Below are 16176 nucleotides of genomic sequence, written 5' to 3'. Positions count from 1 at the left end.
CCCCCGACCGCCTTGTAGTCCACCTGCCCCTCTTTATTACAAATATTCTTTCCCCTATCAGAAAACTATAAATTAGCTTAACGCGATTCAAATTGCTCAGATTTCAAGCCGAAATATATTGAACTTTTAACAAAATAGTTAAATTTTCTGCAAAAAAGTTAATTTTTAACGGAAAAAGGTAACTTTTCTACCATAAAAGATAAATTTTTAATACACACATACAACTTTTTTACAAAATAGTTACATTTTTGAACAAAATATATGATTTTAACAAAATGTTTGAATTTAAAACAAAATAATTACATTTTTTTGAAAATAATTAAATTTTTGACAAAATACTTGAATTTTCAACCTATACTAAAATACATTTTTAACCAAATAATCGAACCTTCAAATGAAAGATATCCAAAAATAGTGGCATTACCAACCAAATAGATGAATTTTTATCCTACAAAGATGAATTTTCAACCAAGAAACGAAGTTTCACAGAGATAGTTAAATTTGAAACCAAAGAGATGAATAAAAAAATACACAAGTTTTTAACAAAGAACTTTCAATATCAATCAAGGGCTGGAATTCTCAATCAAAAAAGAGTAACTTTTAACCAAACAGCTAAATGTGCAACTGAAAACAATAATTTTTCACCAAAAAAATTAATGTTCTCACAAAAAGACACATTTCTAACGAATTACATATATACATTTTGAAGTCTTGAAGACTATGTTAACAGTGAAATTTTTAATGCAAAGATATGCTTTTAAAATAAGTTAATTTTTCACCAAGTAGTTAATTTTCAAATAAATGCATAACAAATCGTTAAATTTCCTACTAAAATAGCTGAATTTTAAGCAAAAAATATTAATTTTTTAATTAAAAAGTTAGTTTTCAACAAACAAAAATCTGCAAGAAATTTTAGCAAAATTGTTCAATTTTCACGCCGAAAGCCTAATTTTCTACAAAAAAGTTAAATTTTCGACACAAAAAAATGGATTTTCACCATAAAAGTTGATTTATAATCAAATAGTTTAGTTTTCAACTAAAATAATAAATCTAAACCAGAAAAAGTATTTGTTAGAAAGTAGTTCAAATTTGAAACAAGTAGTTGATTTTCAAAATAAAAAAGATTAATTCTAAACAGAACATATAATATTTAATACGATTGTAGTAGTTTATATGATACGAAAAATATGAATTTTCAGCGAAAAAGTTAATTTTCAACAAAGTTTATGGAATTTCAACAAAATTGTTAAATTTTTAAGCAAAAAAAGTAAAATCCTTGAGAAAATGGTTGAATCTTCATCTAACATAAATTAATTTTCAACCCAACAGTAAAACTTTGAACCAAAAAAGAATCAATTTTCAAGCAAGAAGATTAATTTCATTACAAAAAATACATATTTAACCAAATAGTGGAATTTTCAACTGGAAAAGATGCGGAGTTTTCAATAAAAAATATCAAATTTCTAACATAAATGCAATAACTACATTTTTAGCTGAAAAATAAATTCTCAACATCAACAAAAACAAATTTTGAACAAAAACGAAAATTAGCAATTTAAGAAAAGGAAAGTTTTATCAAAGAAGTACAAAATTTAACCACATAGTTAAATTTTCACCCAACAAGATGATCTTTTAACCAAGTAGATAATTTTGCTACCGCAGAAGACGAATTATTAGCAAAGTACATTAACGAACAACCAAATAGTTGAATTTATAATAAACAAAATGCATTTTCAACCATTGAAATTAAGCAAAATAATAAAAGGGTGTAAAAAGGAGAATATGGAAAAATCTCTGTATAAACCTAATATGCTATCATTGAACTGTACCTTTGTGGGCTTAACTTTCAAAAAATGGAAAAACTTTGTTAAATTTCTCACCAGGAAATATATTAAGTATTATCTAATTTCCAAATGGTTCTTCCGCGGACCCCCCCCCTCCCCCTCCCCCTCCAGTGCTCCTGTTGTCACTCGTATATTTTTCGTAATTCGCCTCTCCCTCCGCTTAACTGAGAGGTGTAGTTTATGGATGGCCCCTTAAGATGAAACAGTTAATTTTCAATTCGATTTAAAGTAAATAAGCTTATTATAAATATCTATCTGAAAACAATCGAATGACTATTTAATAAATCAAAAACTTTCTTTTAAACAATGTGAAAAGTTAAGATTAAAAAAGGAAGCTGCATCCAAGACTTTCGAGTGTACTCACTTACACAGTTTACAGGAGTTTATATATGTTGGTAAACTGGTTCTGCTTTAACTTAAAATTAATAGCAAAGACAAAAGCGGGTGTAGACACGGAAGCAGCGGATCTCCTCGGAAAACTAATCAGGCCTTTGACTCGACCCGAGGTCCCGTTACTTGGGCTGATCCTTGAGCCAGACGGAAAAAGGAGCAAATCTTAGAAAAAAAAAGAATTTCCCTGAGCTGAGGAAAACATTGCGAAAGAACACTGAGAAATAAATGACAAGCGAGCGATTACATCCTATTTTATAGAATCAGCTAACTTTGCTGTAGCTTCAGTAAGCTCTGGATTAGATTTTCCTGATAGCAACCGTCTAAAGTTCAACTCTTAATAAATATTTTATACTGACTCTAAGGCGCAGAGAAGTGCTTCTTCGTTGTTAATTAATCCCATTTTTCCCCTTAATTTTGAAAAATACACATTATAACTAAAATTCATAATTTTGATGGATTTTTCAACTTTCTCTCCTTTTATTAAGGTTGGGATTCATTTTTTAATAATCGTAAACATAAATGCAAGACATTCCAAAATAAGACGCTTTAAAACAGATTCCTTTTAAATTTGGGATTATATCAATTTCAAATACTTCCTAACAAATTTATTTTTAATTTTGCAGTAAACAAGTTCGTCCATAGCATATGCAAAACAATTTATTTCATTTAAAAGACAGTTCGTTGAAATTTAATCTATTCTATTAATATTCTGTTGCTTGGTTGAAGATTCATCTCATCTTATTCATCAAATTCATCTTATTTGTTGAAAATTTAACTGTTTTGTTAAAAATTCGTTTTTTTTTATTAATTAATAATGTTTTTCTCTGAAAATGTAAATACTAATCCAGTTTTTTTTTTTGGTTGAAAATTAATCTTGCTGCTTACAAATTTATGTTTTTGTTAAAAAATTCAACTACTTGGTTGCAAGTTGAACACTTAATCTTGAAAATTTTTTCTATTCGTTAAATATTCATTATTTTAGTTGAAAATTCATCTTTTTGGTTGAATAGTCGAGTGTCCATCCGTCCGCTTGTCGTACTTTTTCCAAGAAGGGAAAATAAGAGGAACTCCTAAATCACAACTCATAACTCACATTCCTAACCTTGAGTTTTATTTTTAAATTCTCATTCATGAGAGTGCAATGTAATCGTCCAAATTTTCGATCTTTGGTTTTTAACGGATCTTTACGTTTCGGCACGCACAGAATCCGAAAATCATAAAATTTTGTCGGTGTCTGTCTGCCTATCTGTATGTCTGTATGTCTGTATGTCTGTATGTATGGTTATTTGAATGTCATAGTCACGCTAACTTTTTAAGGATTTGTCTAATCGAGTCTGCATTCAATATGCTTCTGAAGGTCCCCAAAATTAAGGTTAAGTTCGTTAATCAGACATTTCTAACCAAAATTAAAAAATTGATAGCATTTTCAAAATTTTGAAATTTTTGTTTCTTCAAATTTTATAAATTTTTGTCAAAGTTTCTCATAGATGGGTAAAAGACTTGCAAATTATCTAAATAAATTTTTTTATTTCGATGGAAATTAGAAAAGTTATATAATTTTCAAAAATTTGAAAATTTTCAAAAAATAGAAAAAATTTTTTTTTGCATAGATCCAAAAATTTCATTCAAAATTTTCAGAAGATACCAAATATATTTTAAAACTATTCTAGCCGTATTTTTTGATTAGCCCACAATTTAAAAAATGAGCGCATTTTCAAAATTTCCAAATTTTAGAATTTTTTGTCAAAGTTTCTTATAGATGGGTAAAAGACTTGCAAATTATCTAAATAACATTTTTAATTGTGATGGAAATTAGAAAAGTTATATACTTTTCGAAAATTTTGAAAAAATAGTAGTTTATGAGGGGTTTGAATTACAGCATTTGATATAATTTAATATACATATATATATTCTTTAAAAAGGGAAAATGATTAAACAACCACAGCAGTGTCCTATTAGGATCAGGAAAAAAAATGTGGAGGGTAATACAAAAACCGAGCGCGGAGCGCGACATAAATATATTATCGAGCGCGAAGCGCGAGAATCAACAATATGGCCGGGAAAAGGAACGTATGTTTCTCGGTTTTTGTCTTTGGGACGATCGAAGAAAGTTTTACTTTTTGACTTTTTTTTTTATACTCTGACGCTTTTTTTATTGGTTTACATGACCCCCGTTTCTTACATTATTACTAGCTACATATTTTATATTATCGTATCCTTACTATTTATAAATATTAACAGCTATTTACATCAATTATTGTATCTAGAACCTCAATTAACTTTTAATAATCCCAAAATAATGATCCTTCCCTTACCTAATTTTCGAATCTAATTTTTGCTGTTCTAGCCAACCTTCTCTCTCTATATCTATTTTCTAAATACTTTGGTAGTCCTTCATATTGTTTTATCTTATACCATTCATTCTATTATGATTCCTCAGAGATCCGCCACTATTGATTGTCATTCCATGTTTCTTCTCTAGAATTCTTCATAAGATACTCCATTCTCTATTTCTATATATTTAGCAATGAAGAACTCCCTCCTTTCTTCTTTCCATCTCATTAATTCTATCATCCTCCTTTTTCTTTCTCCTACCTCTCTCAAGTACTTTTTCGCTTACTCCCCTTCATTATCCTTTCATTGTTTCGTCTCTAAATACCATGCCCTCTTTCCCACTCAAGTACTTAATTTAACCTTTACGTTTTTTCTCTGCTTATATACCGCAACGTCCTTCCGTCTAACCCTAACATCCAACATACATTTCTTGTGATCTCTTAATCCCTTTTTTCCTTTCATCCAAATGTCTCTGCTCCATAACCTAATGCTGGCAATAACAGCGTATAAGATAACTAAATTTCCCTCCTTCAATGATTTTCTCACCTTTTTTTCTATTCCTAATGCCTCCATTTCTTTGCAAGGTATATCCCAAATATTTAAAGCTTCTTACTTTTCCTAACTTTACTACTTTACTTTTTTACTTAACTTTACTTAACTTTACTTTATCATCTTTCCATTTCTGTATTATAATTAAACTTTTTTCCATTTAATTATGAGCAATCCTTACTTAATTAACCAATTTTAATATTTATTTATTCAGTATACAGACTGGGATAATCTGAAGGACGAATACATGTACCAGAGAATGGTAGCAGATGCAGTTGGTGATTATTTCTTCATCTGCCCTTCGACCCATTTCGCCCAACTCTTTGCAGATCGTGGCATGAAAGTCTACTATTATTTTTTCACACAGGTATTTAAATTTATATTCTTCACCCAATCTTTAAGACAATCACCGTCCTTTTGACATAGGACGATTTCGATTAATGAATAGGGTATAGATACGCGTCGTTAGACACGTTCAAAAGGGCTCATATCCAAAGAAATACATGCCTGGCCTCGTTAGGTCTCGTGTAACGTATGTAAGTGAATTAAAGCCAGCTACTTTTTATAAGAATTATTTTTCATTCATGAAGCTCACGCACTTACGTGTGCACACATCAGCCTTCCCTATTTTGTAATTTATTAACTCTCTGTGTGTTAAAAATTAAACTATTTGGTTCAAAATTTTACAATTTAGTTGTAAATTCGTTTTCCTTTAGTTGAAAATATATTTCTTAACTTAAAATTCAACTATTACATTTTTTATTGGAAATTCATATTTTTGATTGATAATTGTACTACTTGGTTGAACTATTTTATTAAAATTTCATTTTACTGGTGTGAATATTGAACTACTTTATGAATAATTTTAATTTTTCTGATTTTTCTAATTTTTCGGACCAAAAATTTATCTATTACATTAGGGGTTTGAAATATAATCATTTTTAATTTAAAATTCAACAGTTTGGTTGTATATATATTTACTTTATTGCAAAAACTACTTTTTTTAGAAAATATATTTTTTTAAATTCACATTTTTTCCTGAAAATTCATATTTTTTCTTACGAATTCATCTATTTAGTTCAAATGCATTTTTTGCTTGAAGATTCATGGATTCATTGTTTAAGATTTCATTATTTAGATCAAAATTCAACTAAAATTAAAGAAATTCAAATAAGATTAAAATCAAAATCTTTCTATTGAAATTTAAAAAATGATAAAAATTATCCTGAAAAAGAAAAGGAAAAAATGTAGTTTTTATAACAAAAATATGAGAATGAAGGGGATTTATTTGGGGACCTTCTCATTTCCCTTTTCTCTTCGTTATTTTTGTTAGAAAAAATTAATTTTTTTGTTTTCTGTTTCAGGACAATTCTATCTTTTTTTTTTAAATTTTAAATGAACATTTAATGGTGGTCGTCCAAACTTGATCGTTTAATTCTTGGTTTTATTTTTAGGGATTTTTCATAAAAATGCAACTGTTTTGTTTTTCATTTATCTTTTTGAGTGAAAATGAGAGAATTTGAAAATTCATCTCTTTCTGACAAATTTGATCTTCTTTGTTTCTTTTTTGGTTTGGTTAAAAATTAATTTCTTTTGGTGGAGAATACAATTATTTTGTTGCAAAATTTTTTTTTATTGTAAAAAATAACTTTTTATATTCAAAAATTTAAGTACATATTCTATTTTTGTTTAAAAAATAATCGTATCTAGTTAAAAATTTAAACAAATTGGTTGAAAATGTATATATTTTGTATTAAATTTGCCTCTTTTATAAAATTCTTCTTCTTGATTGAAACTTCATCAACACATTTAAAAATTAAACTTTATTTTGTTCAAAAATTCATTTTCTTATTTTAGGATCGACCTCTGTTGTTGCAAAATTTTTTTGGTGTTAAAATAACTTTTTAACTGCAAATTAAAAATTTTTATTTTTGGTTGAAAATTTATCGATTTTCTAAAGAATCTGCTTTTTTAGTTTGGATATTCAACAGTTTAACTGAAAAATCGTTTTTGTTCCACCTCCCTTGAGGTTGAAGCCGCAGATGTGGTAACACCATATGATGTAAATTGAAGTGGCTTTTCTTTGAACTCTTTCATCATAACATATTTACGAAAGGAAAAAGAAGGAAAAAGTAAACGAAAAAGGGAAAAAATAGAAAAGGTATAAAGGAATGGGGAGGAAAATGAAGGTAAGGAGAAAAGATGAGAGGGGAAAGATGAAATGGGAAAAGGGGAAGCGGAAAATGGGAAAATAGGAAAAATGAAAAATAAAACGGGAAAGGGAAGACTAGAAATAAGAAGAAAGGTAAAGGGAGTGGGGAAATGGAAAAATGTTGAAAGGGGGAATGGTAAACGAAATGAAGAAAAGGAAAAGGGACGGAAAAAATGAGAAAGAGGTAAGCATGAAAACAGTAAAGAAAAGGGGAAACGGTAAATGGCAATAGCAAAGTGGTAAAGGTAGATTAAGAAAGGGGAAAGGGAAAATGGTAAAAGGGAAAAGTAAAAGAGAGGAAGAGATATAACTCGATCCAGATACTGCCCAATCGTGCACACCAAACACCCTTTACTTCGGTTGAAAATTCAACTCTCCTTAAAAAATCGTCATTTTGGTACGAAAATTCAACTATTTTCGATTAAAAATGATTTTTTTGTAGCAATATCAACTATTATATTTTTTGTCGGATATTATCTACTTTTGTTATAAATTCAACCACTTCATTGAAAGTTGAACTTCTGTGTGAAAAATTAATTTTTTTTCTAATTTGGTTGAAAATGAAATTAATTTGCGTCATATGTAATTGCTTTATTAAACAATACACTATTTTGTTTAAAATTGAAATTGTCTTTTTAAAATGAAAATTCGCCCTTTGGGGTTTAAAGTTTAACTGTTTGTTAAAATATTGGAATTTTTCACTTGAAGACTCCAAGCTTTTATTGCATTTTTTTGGTTTAGTTAAAAATGAATCAGCTTTTTCAAGGTTAATGAAAGTATATCTTTTTATTAAAAATTCAATTATGCTTCTATTTTTGTGAAAAACTACCCTCTTTTCTCTGTTTTAAGAACATTTTGTGTTCTGAAGTTTGGAAAATATTATGTTTGTATGTTTAGTTTTTTTAGTCGTTTATTAAATGAATTCAAAAACCAGATTTTAATAATAAGTAATACTTTTTCCACTTATTCATTATTTATCAATATTATGACCTGAAAAGTTTTTCTTTTCACCTCGTACTAATTTTCCCTTGTTTTAACAAAATTCTTGATTTCAGTGACTAGAATTTATTTCAAGTAATTCCAATTTCTGGATTGACCGCGTTTTCGCTCATGTCACTCATCACTTCACTTGTTGTCGTTAGCCTGGAGTAGTTTCGCTTCTGAGGGGATTGCTTGAATAGTAACTGCATTTATGCTCGAAATTGCTCGTAGCAAAAGAGCCGTTAAGGCAATGTGGACCAGACGCGGTTTTGGTACGAGAGAAGCTTTCCCATTGGTTGTCCTCACAATGAGGACGTTAATTAAAACGAAACTCAGTTCCCCCGTTTTATCGCGCTAATTTAAGTAAATATTCCTTCCCTTAAAAGTTGCTGCTTTAAATCTACTCTTGCTTGCTTGATTTTTCAAAACCATGAACATATATAGGCGATTTTAATTGGCACTTTTTTCTTTAATTTTAGATTTCAAGCGAGATAAATTGGTCTCACTTCCACACTCACTTTGCCTTCCCCAAGTTACCCTCACTCCCTCTTCTGTATACCACTACCCACCCACTCATCATACCCAATTATTACCTACTCTCATACTACCAGCCCCTCCCTCAATCGGTATAATACTATTTTAAAAATACCGAACCCATCAAACTCCTTTTAGTTTCAAACCCCATTTCGAGCCCCTCCACTCTACTGTATACTCCTCCCCTGAATTCATCACACTCCACTATTATACCCCTTCTGATAGACACTTTTTAATTTATCTTTTCACTTGGTATATCTAATCCCAACTCTTATCTTATTTCAAACTATTGTCCCATCTCACACATTTCTTCCCCTTCCTCTTCTACGTCACTCCTTCAAAATTGTCCTTCACAAAGTATCGCCGACGTCGCTCCATATCACAGACTCCAACCTCACTCTTACTCACCTTTGGTCATAACTTTCCTTTTTGTGATCATCAACGCTTAGCCCATCTCTTTATTACCTACTCTTCTACATACTCCTCACCACAAATGTATCCTCTTCAATACTTAACCGTTCTTCCTCTTAACCACTGTAATATATGCCCCTCCCTGCGAATTTATCACACAATTCTGCTTTTTCCGTTAATAATGTATTGCCTTTCCTCTACTTCTTTCAATTAGTGTCCCATATTTCGTTCTCGCCACCCTCTCCCATTTTATAGCCCTTGATACAACCTCCTCTGCCATCATGCTTACTCACTTTCATATATACCTCTCCCTCTTATCTTCACTAAACCATAATCGCATTTCTTCCATGAGAACACCCCGTCCCACCCTCTACCACTAATGAGATCTTTTCTCATCTTTCATTCTTACCCGTAATCCCTTCACCCTCTTTCATATGACCCATACTACTAAAAGTGTTTGAATTTAATTTTATTATCAAAACTCCATTTTCTCGAGCTCACATTCATGTTCACATTCAGAAAGATGAATAATGTCTAACTAATTTTTGGTCAAAACAAATCGTGCCGTACTCGAGTCTCGCTTGGCGTGCCATATTTGAGCAACTGGCTACAAAATACAACTTAGAAAAATCCAAAAAACACACGAAAATCAACATCTTAAGCCGAATAACACATGATATGAGAAAAGTGAAGAGAAGAAAAATATTTATTTTTTCATGCCCTACCGGACTATTCTAACAACTTGTTGAGTTTTCTTGGAAAATTCGAAACTTCAAATTTTGAGAGCATAAAAAATAATGGATAATCCAAAAATTACATTTTTTCATTCAACAGTTTTATAGTTTTTCAAAGACTCTAAAATATGTAAATTTGTTTTAAAAAAATATATATCTAACACAACGCTGCTAAAGATTGGTGACCTTCTCAGCATAAAACACCAGCCTGCTATGACTCTCGGTTGAAACTACCCCTCCCCCCTCATTAATCGAAGTTTCTTGGGACTGTTGTTGTAACTAGACTCTCAACGCTAGTAGCTATGAGAGATTTTTTTAGTGAATCATTAGAAGATGAAGCAATAAAGTACCACAAATGCGATGTAGAACATGATGCTATACAAAATTCAACTGACAAAGTCTGGGTCTCTATGGTTAGAGATATAATATATCATTTAAAAAACGGTAAGGCTGCTTGTAGACCGTATGTGTATGGTTTTAATCATAGAAACAACATTGGAAATGAGAAAATTCAGTTTATGAAAAAATGCCAGAAGTTGCAATAAAATGTTTCATAACAAAATTTTTTTAAAGAATGCGCATTTTTTTAACTAGATACCGAAACTATGTGTCAATACCAATGCATGTTATGAATCGTAATAATATACATTTATGGAAATGATATACACTTTCAGGGACAAACTCGAGTACGAAGCACGAGATACGTGATGAGAATGTGTTCGGTAAAGCCGAAAGAGCTTTAACAAAAGAAAATTCGCAATTAACAAATTACTGTGTTCAATGCTTTCACCTTTAGTTACAAAAGGCTTGTGGCGTAGAGCGAAGTAAATAGATTATCGAGCGCGAAGCGCGAAATAAATATATTATCGAGTGCGAAATAAATATATTATCGAGTGCAAAATAAATATATTATCGAGTGCGAAATAAATATGTTATGCCTAAATTGTAATCTGCCAGTGCCTGGTCAAAAACTATCTATACTACTGAAAATGTTTAAATTCATTTTGCCATGCAAACTTTAAATTTCTTCTATTGAAAACAGCAAGCTATAAAAAAATAAATGAATGTTGGTTGAGTGGCGTACAAAATAAAATTTTAATCAATGACCAAAAGCAAATAGCTCGATATACCAAGAATCTCCTTAAAACGAGGAAAATTACAACCTCCTCGAAGCAACAGAAATTTTTGTTAGAAAGTGTGGGTTTGGATGGGAATTTAAACTTTTCTTTTGTTTGGCCTTAAATGTTTAGACGTTCTATTGTATATATCATGGAATTGCGATATAAATAGATTTCTAATTTGTGAGTCTAAATCTCAATTTGTTACGGTCCGGTCAAAAGTGGCCTACATTACTGAAAATATTTTAACTCAATTTTGACATACAAACTCTCAACTTTTTCTAGCAAAGACAGAAAGCTATCGAAAGATAAGTAACAGTTGGTTAAGTAGTGTAGAACGTAAAATTTTAATCTATTTTTAAAAGGAAATAGAACAAAAGCCAACAAATCTCCTTCCATGGAGAACATTTCCAACCTCCTAGGAGCAACAGAGAATTATTTAGAAAGTTTTGAAGTTCGGGCTTCGGTGAAAATTTAAACTGTTCCTTTCTTTGCCTAAAAGTATTAGAAGTTCCAATGTTTTCACTGTGAAATAACGATATGAAACTAAAGTTTTCAATTTGTTTGTCTAAATTTTAATCTACCAGTATCTGGCCAACAATAACTGTTACTGAGAATGCTCACTTATAATTCTGCAATACATTAACAATAAAAAATACACCATTTTTATTGTGACATGACTAATCACGGAATGAAAGAATTTTTGAAATCGCTACAGAATCATTGAACGAGTGCAATAAAAACTCGTACATAAAAAAATACATCCCACACATTTGAAAAACATTCAAAAACGTATGCCCGTTTTTTAGAAGTAATTATTAAGTAGTACGCTTACATTAAAAGTGTTTCCTGAATATTCCCAAATTTTAGCTCTGGCATTATTCTAGATTAAGGTCAGCGGAGGCTATTGAAATATTACGAAAGTGTTTACTTTTTTCTTCCCTTAAATACAATGACTTAGAAAAAATACATTTAAGACAAAATTCATTTTAGTTAGATCAAAGGTTATTCCGAATACTACTTTACAATAGAATATCTAACCGTGCCAGAAAAAATTGAAATGGTTCTGGTGTATGGAGAAGCTGAAAGAAATCTTGATAATGCTGTCAATCTCTATCGCTCAGTGTTTTCCAAATAGAATTGTGTCAAGTGCGTCATTTTATAAAAATTCTAACTTTTTTCGTTATGTATTATTCTCTGATGAGTCGTCTTTTACAAACCATGTAATAGTTAATCAACATAACATGCACTACTGGAGTATTGAAAATCCGCAGTGGCTTCGTGGCTTCTGTCAACGTATGGTGTGGAATAATTGGCAACAAACTTATCGGCAGAACATGTGGTTTCAGCATGATGGTTGTCCGGCACACTATTCAGCGATAGCACGAGACGTTCTTGATCGTGATTTCAATGGTCGCTGGATTGGTAGATACGGTCCTGTAAATTGGCCTGCAAGATCACTAGATCTTACTTCACCAGCTTTCTTTTTGTGAGGCTATCTGAAAGACAAAGTGTACAAAGAAAAACGATTGAAGCCGAAGGTCATCATTTTTCGCACTTACTTTAATTAAAATATGATTCCCTGAGTACCTTGAATTGTGAGAGGCGAGGGGACTCACGTTAATTAAGCACCCCGATGGGAACAGAAAACTGCTCCGTGCACGTCGTTGTTCCTGGGTTACGCTAAAAGTAGTAGTTTGTTTTAAGACTAATTTCGAGTATTGTAGAATCGTAAGCGTGCGTTATCAGTAACAGTAAAATGAAGAAAAATTGAATTTCGTCGGTTACAGCGCCATCTACCTCGAAATGACTTGCCCCCAGTCCCACCCCCAGGGGTCGATGTGGGGGGACCGATTTTAACATCAGTGTATGTACTTCTCAGAGTGATTAAATTTTGATTTGAAACACTTTTTCATAGAGTGCCTATTTTTCGAGATATTTGAAAGTTTCAAGTTTAAAAATCACGTATTACGAGTAAAAAGGAGAGGGCTAGGTTTTTAAAATGGAGAGTGGTTTAGTAAATCGCAAGATGGCACAAAATCAGGTTTTTTTAGGGAGAATGGAGTAGCAGATAGTACAGAGACAGGAAAGGAAAAAATGCTAAGGGTATAGGAGAAAGGAAGGGGCGCAAAATAAGAATTGGTGGAGAGAGGAGGGAGAAGGGCATATATAAGAATATAAAAGGGCAAGAGTAAAGTAGTAACAGAAACAGGTATAAAAAGTATACAAAAAATAAATCTTTCTGATGAAATACGCATTTACATCCCTCTCTTTTCCACGTTCAGATTCAAGATTATAATTTCTTGTTTCTCTCTTCACACCCTTCTCAGTCATACCCGATGCAAAAGACGTATGCATAGAAAACTGAAACATTTCAAACATACCCTAAATTATAATTCACATTTGTATGCAAGCCACGCTCAGGTCGTATTAATAACAGAACTCGTTTGTTACAAAAGAGCTTGGCTCCCTCTATTCAAACTTTAATTGTACATAATCTCGGTTATCCAGGATTTATAGAGTTTCCACCCCGAGACGCAAATTGCATTTCGCAGCTGAGGAAAAATTGAAAAACGCGCCAGGCGATACCGTCGGGACCTCAAATAAAATTGTGAATGTAGATGAAAGGTAAAAGCTAAATGGACGTTTTCGACATTCGAGAAAAATGATTTCAAATCGTCGGATTATGTAAAAGGCGTCAAAGTTGATTTTACGATTCAATTTGCATTTTCAGCGACGTAGGTTACGCTATTTTATTTAATTTTGTACTCTCAGAATACTCTACTTTTAAGGGGTTGTCCATAAACTACGTGGCCTGTCCAGGGGGTGGGGTCACTAAAAAATAACAGTGAGCCACATGGGGGAAACGGGGGGTTCGTCTGCGGTACGTGGTAATACATTCATATACTTTCATTCTGTATACACTTCTCAACTCGATTATCAAAAAACTGAAGAAAATTGTTTGCCTGTAATAGATGATTTACAGGCATGGCTAGTCTCACCTTTTATTCAATCTGATGACTTATATAAATAAAAATGTTAAACTTTGTTTTTAAAAATAATTTTGTTTAGGAAATGTTTCTTATAAAAAAACCTTATGTTTTTCTCGGGGTAAAGGTGGGGTCTAGAAAATAGCTACGATAGACTACGTGCGGAAGTATGGGAAGTGACGGAAAATGGCGTAAGCGTGGGAAAGAAGGGGAAGTGGGGGAAAGCAATATAGAGAGAAGAGAGATGGGGTAGTTGGCAAGAGGGGACGGAAAGGTGAAGAAGAGGATAGAGAAGTAGGAAGTTTTTGGGATAGTCAAGAGGAAATCAAAGGGAGGAATAGCAGGCAAAGGGAAAGTAAGTATAGAACGTGGTAGGAGGACAATTATGGGAGGGGAGCCGAATTATGCGAATGGAGTGGGAGTGGACGTAGAAAAGTATGGGAGGGGGATAATTGATCAGCTTAAATTTATTGATGGGCATGTGATATTTCAGTATATAAGGAATTTTGTTTCCCACACTTCTTATTCACAATTTCTAATAAAAAAAAAAATAATAGCAGCTAAAAATAAATCTTTATCACGTAGACGTCTAAATACTAATATTTTCCTGAAAAATAAAAAATTGTAAATAAAATATGTGGGAAACTAAATATTCATATAGCAAAGTTCACATGTCCTTAATAGAAATCAATCAATTTCAGTTGAAATATTTCCAATCCTTCTAGGAAGTTGTCAACTGTTAGTTTCGTGATATTTCATTCGAATCGGTGTCGATAGGCCTCTATAAAATTGGCAAATGCTTATCGTAGGGTGGACGATGGTAAAAAATCGATTTTGCGGTGGCTATAAGCTGTTATGTGTTCAAGCCCGTTACGATTTGGCGAGCGCAACCCTCCACACGAACTTGACATAATCGGCAAATGAAACGAATATCGTCGAAGAGCTTTCCTGGAATGAGATCATTTTTTTCTATTGGCTTTCAATTTATCGGGGATCATTTTCTCAATGCAGATAATAAAGATAGGAGAAGAAAGGAATTAACGCTCATAAAGCTTTACGAGATATTCTATCAGATAACTGCTACTGAAATTTTATACCTCACATGTGGCAGAAAAATTGTAATCTTTAAAGGAAGCAGGTGATTTTGCGATAAAGTCAAATGTAGTTCACTTTTTATTGAAGTTATAGTAAAGGAATTATTTTGTAATTCAAGTTCATAAAAAAACTATACGAACTTAATTCTTATTTCGATGTCTTAATATTTCAATATTTGGTGATTAAGAAGATCAAAATTTTGAAGTTAATGAACTCTAGTTTCATTTTTTTATATTTCTAGGTGCTAGTAAGTTGTATCAAGATTTATCAAAAATTGTCTAATTTAATTAAAATTTCCATAATTGAGTTGCATTTCCAGAATTCAATTTTAGTTTAGTTCAAGTCACTTTTATTTACTACTATTTTATTTTGTTTCCTGAATTAGTAACATTTACTTAGATCACAGTGGAATTTACAAGTCATTGTTTTTAATTAAACGTAAATCAATTTTAATTAGCATGCTTAAATTTTAATTGGTTAGAATGATATTTAAATTTAATATAATTTAATGTAAATTTAACGCAATTAATTTTTTTTTCAATAAGCAGAAATGAACTTAAATTTCATTGAATTTACTTGAACTGGCAGTTACGTTATAATGTATTAGAATTTAAGAAAACTGCTTTAAATTGACTTAAAATATATTTAGTTCAATCTGTAATTAACTTTTATTTATTTAAAATCAACTGCCTCCCGCGAGGACTTCAGGAACTGATTTTCAATTTGATCGAAAATGAATTTTAATTTGTTATTTAATATAAAAGTAAAAAAAGATGAAATCTTTGATCTTTCATTTTCTATTTCATTGACGGTTGCTATTGCTCTTTTTACCCTTTTAAAAAATATTTTTAAAGGTATAATCAGGAAATACATAAATACAAATTTATTATCTTTAACACTTCTATTGTTCGACATGTACTACTGATGCCATTCTTCTCTTACGTCTTCTTGATGATTTCTTTCTATTCTACGATTCATTTG

The 16176-nt window shown here is 31.2% G+C and overlaps 1 protein-coding gene across 1 annotated transcript in view; it reads left to right on the top strand.

The window, feature by feature from the left end:
* Positions 1-16176, top strand: part of LOC117172547 (acetylcholinesterase) — a 477961-nt gene that overhangs the window by 304970 nt on the left and 156815 nt on the right. The window contains exon 3 of the mRNA XM_033360594.1: positions 5335-5487. Within this exon, the coding sequence (XP_033216485.1) occupies positions 5335-5487 (153 nt within the window). The remainder of the gene's footprint in view (positions 1-5334; positions 5488-16176) is intronic.

This window comes from Belonocnema kinseyi, chromosome 5 (genome assembly GCF_010883055.1).
Source record: "Belonocnema kinseyi isolate 2016_QV_RU_SX_M_011 chromosome 5, B_treatae_v1, whole genome shotgun sequence".
NCBI classification, from domain to species: domain Eukaryota; kingdom Metazoa; phylum Arthropoda; class Insecta; order Hymenoptera; family Cynipidae; genus Belonocnema; species Belonocnema kinseyi.
Note: the sequence above shows the minus strand (reverse complement) of the source record. Positions and strands in the feature narration are given on the sequence as shown.